Source organism: Primulina huaijiensis, chromosome 7, assembly GCF_012295235.1.
Source record: "Primulina huaijiensis isolate GDHJ02 chromosome 7, ASM1229523v2, whole genome shotgun sequence".
Taxonomy (NCBI): Eukaryota; Viridiplantae; Streptophyta; class Magnoliopsida; order Lamiales; family Gesneriaceae; genus Primulina; species Primulina huaijiensis.
This window is the reverse complement of record NC_133312.1, coordinates 2,899,427-2,908,807: the sequence shown is the minus strand read 5'-3', so window position 1 is coordinate 2,908,807 and position 9,381 is coordinate 2,899,427. Positions and strand designations below refer to the sequence as shown.

Sequence of the window (9,381 nt, the reverse complement as noted above, 5' to 3'; positions counted from 1 at the left end):
TATATAAAATAAAGGTGGAGGATATCAATTAACTTTTTTAGATTATTATTGTTTGAAAAGTAAGATATAATAATTTAAGATAATGGTACGAATGCACCCCGTAAGTTTGATGACATTTATTATCTCCGTAACGAGAAAATTTAATGCGTGCGTTGTGCGATTCAAGTTGTCTGGCTATACTTACTTAAAGATTCTAAGGAAAAACAAGTTGTGCTAAATTGTTCGTAAATTTTTATATATATTTATGTTGAAAAATTATTTAAAAAATGTGAAAAATATTTGTGTTGAAAATGTGAATGTTGAATGTTGAAAATTAGGTAAAATTAGGTGTTGAATATTGAAAATTAGTGTGTGATGATGTAGGTAATGATGTATTTTATTTTTGGATTATTTGTAAAAAATTTCTATAAATAGATCTCTCATTTGTGAAGAAAATCACAATTGAGTTGAGAGAAAAATATTATAAAGTGTGTAGTGTGATAATTTTGAGAGTTTGAGATTTTTACTTTTTTACCGTAAATTTTTACTTTTTCACAACACGTTATCAGCACGAAGCTCTAAAAGTCCTCCATATTTTTCCAAGCTCCGAACAGAAGAAAAAGGTAACAAAAGTAATAATATTTATTTTACTGTTATTTATTTATTGTTTATATATGTAATATATAATATAATGTTATTGTTAGAAATAATAAAAATAATTTTTTCAAAAACTTGTTATAAATCCTGGGAGGATGTTAAGACGACATCCCACACTCCCGGTAAGGGATACGACAAGTATAAAAGCCTATAAGGTTTTTTAAACAAAATAACTTATGACACCTAATTATAATAATGTGATATGATATACATAATTATTTAAATATGACTAATATTATATACACCATATTATTACCATAAAATTATACAAATACATACATTTATTTTCTTATACACCAACGGTAATAAACGGTAACAAAACGGCTAGTTTTTGCTCTATAAATACAATCTCACAAATACATTCAATCACTCCAACTTTCTCTTCTTCTCTAAAAATTATTCTTCATCAAATTTTCGAAGAAAAAAAGAAGATGGCTTTCACGAGGTTATTTTTAATTATTTTGGTTATCATACTCACCAGTCTTGTATTTATCGGAGAATATCCTCCTCGTGTGTTTTCTTTATTTTTACGAATACTTGTACTTGTTGTTTATCCATTACTTTGTATTGCAATATTCATTAACTAATAAAATGCATCGTAATTTTTAGTACCACCATGGCAAACTTGGCAAAGCTCGAATTCATCGCTCTTGATATTACTGGGAAAAACTATATGCCATGGACTCTTGATGTAGAAATGCATCTTGAGTCATTGGGTCTAAGCGAGACCATTAAAGAAAATGGTATATCTTCATCACAAGAAAAAGCAAAAGCTATAATATTTTTACGACGACACCTTGATGAAGGTTTAAAATGTGAATATCTCATCGAAAAAGATCCCATGGCTCTGTGGAAAGGATTAAAAGAGAGATTTGAACATATAAGGGAAGTTATACTTCCGACCGCCCGTGATGAATGGAATATGTTAAGATTCCAAGACTTTAAAAAAGTCAGTGATTACAATTCAGCGATGTATAGAATAATCTCGCAGTTAAAATTTTGTGGACATGAGGTTACAGAATCGGAAATGCTTGAAAAAACATTTTCCACGTTTCACGCATCAAATATAACACTACAGCAACAATATAGAGTGCGTGGATTTGCGAGATATTCTGAACTCATCGCCTGTCTTCTTGTGGCGGAAAAGAACAACGAGCTATTAATGAGAAATCATCAGTCCCGACCCACTGGATCAACAGCATTTCCAGAAGTAAATGCTGTAAGTAAAAATGAATTTAAACCTGGAAACCAAAATCAAATTCAAAGACAAGGTTTTGGTCGAGGTCGAGGTCGAGGTCGAGGTCGTGGACGTGGACGTGGACGAGGAAGTGGTCGTGGTCGTGGACGCGGCCGTGGTTTTGAAAATAATCGAGATAGTTATTTCTATAACTCATCTCAAAATAACGTCCCAAACCATCCACAGAAAAGGCATCAAGAAAACATGAGTGTTAATGAAAATCACTCGAAAAGATTTGAAAGTTCTTGTTTCAGATGCGGCACTCCAGGACATTGGTCTCGTATTTGTCGAGCCCCTGAGCATCTTTGCAAACTTTATAAAGAATCGATAAAGGGGAAAGAAAAGGAGACCAACTTCACTGAGCGAAGTGACCGTTTGAGTGATTCAACTCATTTTGATGCTGCTGATTTTATGAATGATTTCTCTGGAAATGATCAATATGTTGGTGGGATAGAAATGAACAATATTGATGCTGCAGATTTTCTCAATGATTTCTCTGAAAATGAACAATATAGTGGTAGAATATAAATGTACAATAATTTATTTTTCATGTATTTATATGATAATGTTTTATTGTACAATTATGATATGTGTTATATTTAAATATGTATTGTCATTAATTTTTTTTCATTGCATATTTTTTGAAGTTCAAATATGGAAAATGCTATGAGCAAAGCTGAAGTTTGCATACCCGATAGTGGTACAACGCACACTATCCTCCGAGATAAAAGATATTTCTTGGAACTAAAACCAACAAAAACAACGGTGAATACAATATCAGGTCCTGTAGACTTGATTAAAGGATGTGGTAAAGCACAATTTTTGTTACCTAATGGTACAAAATTTTTGATCAATGATGCTTTATATTCACCACAATCGAAAAGAAATTTGTTGAGTTTTAATGATATATATTCCCATGGGTATGATACTCAAACAATGAATGAAGGGAATGAGAAATATATGTGTCTTACCACATATAAATCAGGAAAGAAATATGTGATTGAAAAACTACCAATGCTCCCTACTGGATTGCATTATACACATATACGTCCCATTGAATCAAACATGGTAATTGATAATTCTTCAATATTAACCAATTGGCATGATCGATTAGGACATCCTGGTTCAACAATGATGCGAAGAATTATAGAAAATACACATGGTCATCCATTGAAAGACCAGAAGATCTTTCAGAATAATAAGTTTCAATGTAAAGCATGTTCTCTTGGAAAACTTATTATAAGACCATCACCAGCCAAAATCCAAACTGAATCACCAATGTTTCTTGAACGTATTCAGGGTGATATTTGTGGACCAATCCATCCACCATGTGGACCATTCAGATACTTTATGGTATTGATTGATGCCTCCAGCAGATGGTCACATGTATGTTTATTGTCAACTCGAAATGTTGCATTTGCAAGATTACTTGCTCAAATAATAAAATTGAGGAATCAATTTCCCGATTATACAATCAAGAAAATTAGACTTGATAATGCTGGTGAATTTACTTCCCAGACTTTCAATGATTATTGTATGTCTATGGGAATCATTGTTGAGCATCCTGTTGCTCATGTACATACTCAAAATGGATTGGCTGAATCATTGATTAAACGTCTGCAAATGATTGCTAGACCAATGATTATGAAAACAAAGCTCCCTATTTCTATATGGGGACATGCAATTTTACATGCTGCTTCATTAATTCGCATCAGACCAAGTGCATATCATAAATACTCCCCATTGCAGCTTGCATTTGGTAAAGAACCAGACATTTCTCATCTGAGAATTTTTGGATGTATGGTGTATGTGCCTATTGCACCACCTCAACGAAAGAAAATGGGACCTCAAAGAAAGATTGGAATTTATATTGGTTATGATAGTCCATCGATCATTCGATATCTTGAACCACAGACAGGCGACGTGTTCACAGCACGTTTTGCTGATTGTCATTTTAATGAGGAAATCTTCCCAATGTTAGGGGGAGAACAGAAACATACCGAAAAAGAAATTACATGGTATGTATCATCATTGTTACATCTGGATCCAAGAACAAAACAATGTGAAAAAGATGTACAGCAAATTGTGCACTTGCAAAGAATAGCAAATCAAATACCAGATGCATTTGCAGACACAAAAGGGGTAACTAAATCATATATACATGCTGCAAATGCCCCTGCTCGAATTGAAATTCCGAAGAAACAAATTGAAGATAGTCATGATGTCATTAAACGCCTGAAGCGTGGAAGGCCAGTTGGTTCCAAGGATAAAAATCCTCGAAAAAGAAAATTCATAGAGAAACACAATGATCACAAAATAGAGAATGATGTTCCTGAAGAAACACATAATGATCACAAAATAGAGAATGATGTTCCTGAAGAAACACATGATGATGAAAATGTTTTGTCAGAACCACAAACTGACGAGAATCATGAAATCTCTATCAATTATATTAATACTGGAAAAATATGGAACCGAAAAGATATAGAAGAAATTGATGATATATTTTCTTATAATGTGGCAATCGACATCATAAATGATAATGAAGATCATGAACCAAAATCTTTTGGTGAATGTAAAAATCGGCAGGATTGGATAAAATGGAAAGATGCCATCCAGGTTGAATTGGATTCGCTAAATAAACGTAATGTTTTTGGACCTATAGTCCTTACACCTGAAGGTGTAAAACCTGTTGGATACAAATGGGTTTTTATTCGAAAGCGAAATGAGAAAAATGAAATAGTAAGATATAAAGCTCGACTTGTTGCACAAGGTTTTTCTCAAAGGCCTGGAATTGATTATGAAGAAACGTATTCTCCTGTGATGGATGCAATTACGTTTCGGTATTTGATTAGCTTGGCAGTATCTGAAAATTTAGAAATGCGTCTTATGGATGTTGTTACAGCCTACTTATATGGATCACTTGATAGTAATATATATATGAAAATCCCTGAAGGATTTAAGATGCCTGAAGCACAAAGTTCAAAACCCAGAGAATGTTATTCTGTGAAATTACTAAGATCATTATATGGGTTGAAGCAATCCGGCAGAATGTGGTATAATAGGCTAAGTGATCACTTGATGAAAAAGGGATATGTAAATAATTCAATATGCCCTTGTGTTTTCATTAAGAAAACAACATCCGGATGCGTAATTATTGCTGTATATGTTGATGATTTAAACATCATTGGAACAAATAAGGAAATTCAAGAAGTTGTGTCATACTTGAAAGAAGAATTTGAAATGAAGGATCTTGGAAAAACCAAGTATTGTCTGGGTTTACAAATTGAACAAAAAGAATGTGGAATATTTGTTCACCAGACAAATTATACAGAAAAGATCCTTAAACGTTTTAATATGGACAAATCAAATCCTTTAAGTACTCCAATGGTTGTTAGATCATTAAACATAGAAAAGGATCCATTCCGTCCATGTGAAGATGATGAAGATATTCTTGGTCCAGAAGTACCATATCTAAGTGCTATCGGTGCCCTTATGTATCTTACAAATTGTACAAGGCCTGATATATCTTTTGCCGTAAATTTATTGGCAAGATTTAGCACATATCCAACAAAGAGACATTGGAACGGAATTAAACATATATTCCGTTATCTACGAGGAACGACAGACTTGGGACTTTTGTATTCAAAAGATGCTAATCCAAGTATAATTGGTTATGCCGATGCTGGATACTTATCTGATCCACACAAAGCACGTTCTCAAACTGGATATGTATTTACTCGTGGAGGCACTGCAATTTCTTGGCGTTCACAGAAACAAACACTTGTAACAACTTCATCAAATCATGCCGAGATTATTGCACTACATGAAGCAAGCCGTGAATGTGTGTGGTTAAAATCAATGACTCAACATATCCAAATCTCATGCGGATTATCATTCGACGAGAAGCCTGTGATACTATATGAAGATAATGCTGCATGTGTTGCTCAAATGAAAGAAGGATACATAAAAAGCGACAGAACTAAACATATTCCTCCTAAGTTCTTCGCATTCACCAAGGAGCTTGAGAAGAATAAATGTATTGATGTTCGTCACATTCAATCAAGTGAAAACTCATCAGATCTCTTCACAAAGGCACTTCCTACGACAATATTCAGAAAGCACATATATAATATTGGGATGCGCAATCTACGAAATTTGTGAAGAATTGTTCGTGTCAACATGAGGGGGAGTTTACGTGACTGCACTCTTTTTCCCTTACTATGGTTTTTATCCCAATGGGTTTTTCCTAGTAAGGTTTTTAACGAGGCAGTATAAAAACACGTAATGTATACAATCATTATGATCATCATCACAAGGGGGAGTGTTGAAAAATTATTTAAAAAATGTGAAAAATATTTGTGTTGAAAATGTGAATGTTGAATGTTGAAAATTAGGTAAAATTAGGTGTTGAATATTGAAAATTAGTGTGTGATGATGTAGGTAATGATGTATTTTATTTTTGGATTATTTGTAAAAAATTTCTATAAATAGATCTCTCATTTGTGAAGAAAAACACAATTGAGTTGAGAGAAAAATATTATAAAGTGTGTAGTGTGATAATTTTGAGAGTTTGAGATTTTTACTTTTTTACCGTAAATTTTTACTTTTTCACAACAATTTATATATTATTCTTAAAATATGATATATAATTAGGGATGAGAAAAAAAAATTTCAGTATATGGACTATATCGTATCGAAAATATCAAAATTTTAAGTGCGATATGGCATCGATTCCGAAATATTCGGTACGACAACGATATGAAATTTGAAATTTTTGTGATATATGTCAAAATAATATAAATAAAATATATATAATATTTTAAATAATACACTTACAAAATTTAAAAAATATATATCGAAATTTTCTGTACGATATCATTATTGATTTTTTAATACCGTAATTTTTTATACAATATACTGTATGTATTTTTCGGAGGATAGAATAGACAAAAATTATGTTAAATTGTTCTTAAATATTAAATTATATTCACTATTTTAAACGTGGTATGAAAAATATTATAATATATATGTGTGTTATTATTATTAAATTGTTCATTAAAAAAAATCAAACATGCCCAATGTCTTCAAACTCTAGTTATTGTAGTCAAAATAAAAAAATATACATATGCTGAAATTAACAAACCACGACAATATTATTTCCACATTTGGAAATACTAAATTAGGTTGGATATAAATATACTATAGACAAATTAAAAATGTTTATTAAATAATAATTAATTAATTATCAAATATAAAATGGTCATGCAATAACTCTATCACGCTCGATCAACGTCCACACCACTCTTTATTGCTTCACGTAAATAATTAATAATTGGGCATACAAAAGGACATCACTCATGACCATACCATTTAATTTCTATTCTTTTTTCTCATATTTAAGATTTTTGCAACAGTCATAAGTTTGACTACAAATTCAAATTCAAATTCAAATTCAAATGTAAATAGATAGAAATGATAATAAAATTTTGATATTTTATAAGTTTAACAAATAATCACATTTAACTTTGTTGAAAATCATAAATATATCAAAATCTTCAAAACAATATATAACACTCAAACGTAATCGTCATCCAAACAATATGTACATGTCGACGTGGAAATGTACATTACACAATAAGTAGATTTCTTGTGAGATGGTCTCACAAATCTTTATCTGTGATATTCACAATAAAAGTAATATTTTTTCATGAATGACCTAAATAAAATATTCGTCTCACAAAATATGACTCGTGAGACCATATCACACGAATTTTTGCCTTACACAATATAAAATATAATACGTATTTATTATATCATACACACAACGATTGTGTTTTTTTGTTTTTTGTTTATTAAATGAGAATGTCATTTATCCAAATGTTATCTCACAATCGTGAGAAATTGAATTATAAATGATATATAGATGATGAAACGAAATAAAAGGATTAACATATGATATGGTCGCTCGAGTAAGAGAATGAGCCACCATATTTGCTTGTCTTGTAAAATGTTGAATCTTGAATGAAGGATGTGCGTCGCGAATATGACTTTAGTTATTATGGTATATGTGCTGTGATTTTAACTTTAGCTTAAAATAAAAGTTTTCTTTGTTTCAAAATAAAAATATTATTGTGGAGTGAAGATAATTTTTATAAGTTTTTTTCCGAATAAAAATATATGAAATATTATATGTAAGGGTAATTTAGTCTTTCACAATAAGGTGTAAAAGATGGAGAAGGCGTTTCCCTCTCTCCCTTTCCCACAAATTAATAATAGGAAATAGGATCTATCCATTTTCAGACTGTGTAATTTGTAATTATGCGTTCTTAGCCGTTCCTTTTCCCTTCTCGATATTTTCTATTTGGGATTTGCGCCATGCGGAGAGGCAGAGCAGCGGCGGGCGGCTGCGAAGCTGACGGATCTGGAGGTCCCAAGGGGATAACATTCCGAGGCGTTAGAAAGAGGCCGTGGGGGAGGTTTGCCGCTGAGATTAGAGATCCTTGGAAGAAGACACGTGTTTGGCTTGGTACGTTTGACTCTGCCGAGGAAGCCGCTCGCGCTTACGACGCCGCTGCGCGCGCTCTCCGCGGGGCAAAGGCTAAAACAAACTTCGCATTGACTCGTGACGGCGACGCCTTTCCTGATTTCGGCCCCCGAACTCCTAATTTACTTAAAATTAATGATGGCTCCAACAATCCGTTTGTGGGTTCCCCGTTTTATCCCCAGGATCCGCGCATATTTACGCAGCTGAGGCCCACGTCCAGCTGCACGAGCAACACCGTCGAGTCGTGCAGCGGGCCTAGGCAGCTGCCACCGCGGCGTACTTGCTTCGTGGAGAAGAGGAGACATCCGTTCTCGCGGCCGGTAGTTCCTAATGACTGTCGCAGTGATTGCGGTTCGTCATCTTCGGTGGTTGATGATACTGAATGTGACATTTCTTCCTCTTTTTGTAAAAAGCCCCTGCCTTTTGACCTCAACATGCCGCCACCGGAGGACACCGCCTCCGCCGAATTGAATGAGCTCACTTGCACTGACCTCCGACTCTGAGAAGTTTCCGGCGACTAGGATCGTTTCTTATGTAATCTATTTGGTTTCCTCGAGGTTTTTTCCCTTAATTAATTACTTGGCGGAAAAAGATAAGAAGAAAGAAAGATTAAGATTAGATGATAGACCCCTCTCCTTGGCTGATGGCGAGGACTGAGATGTTATGTTAACTGAGAGAATTCTTAAGGTGTACGGGTTTCTGTTGTTTGAAGAGATTTACTTGGTTGGATTCAAAATCTTTACTGATATGGATAACAGAAGATATTATGATGTTATTTCGTGTGCTTCTCTGGTGTTATTGACTTTTTTGTTTTGCTGTTCTATGGAATGTATACAAACAGAACCATCTTCTCGTCAAAGTCTACTTTTGTGGCACTTGACTTGGGTGGAAATCAATTCGGATATGTTATCTAGCGTCTCTTCTTGGGTTTTGAATAATCTTGCTTTGCCTTAAACTGTTA

General features: G+C 33.4%; 1 protein-coding gene across 1 annotated transcript; it reads left to right on the top strand.

Moving 5' to 3' along the window:
* The first annotated feature begins 8,133 nt into the window (after positions 1-8,133).
* Positions 8,134-9,381, top strand: LOC140980111 (ethylene-responsive transcription factor 3-like). Its single transcript, XM_073445790.1, has one exon. It carries the CDS (start codon positions 8,252-8,254, stop codon positions 8,921-8,923), a length of 672 nt encoding a protein of 223 aa, XP_073301891.1. The 5' UTR covers positions 8,134-8,251; the 3' UTR covers positions 8,924-9,381.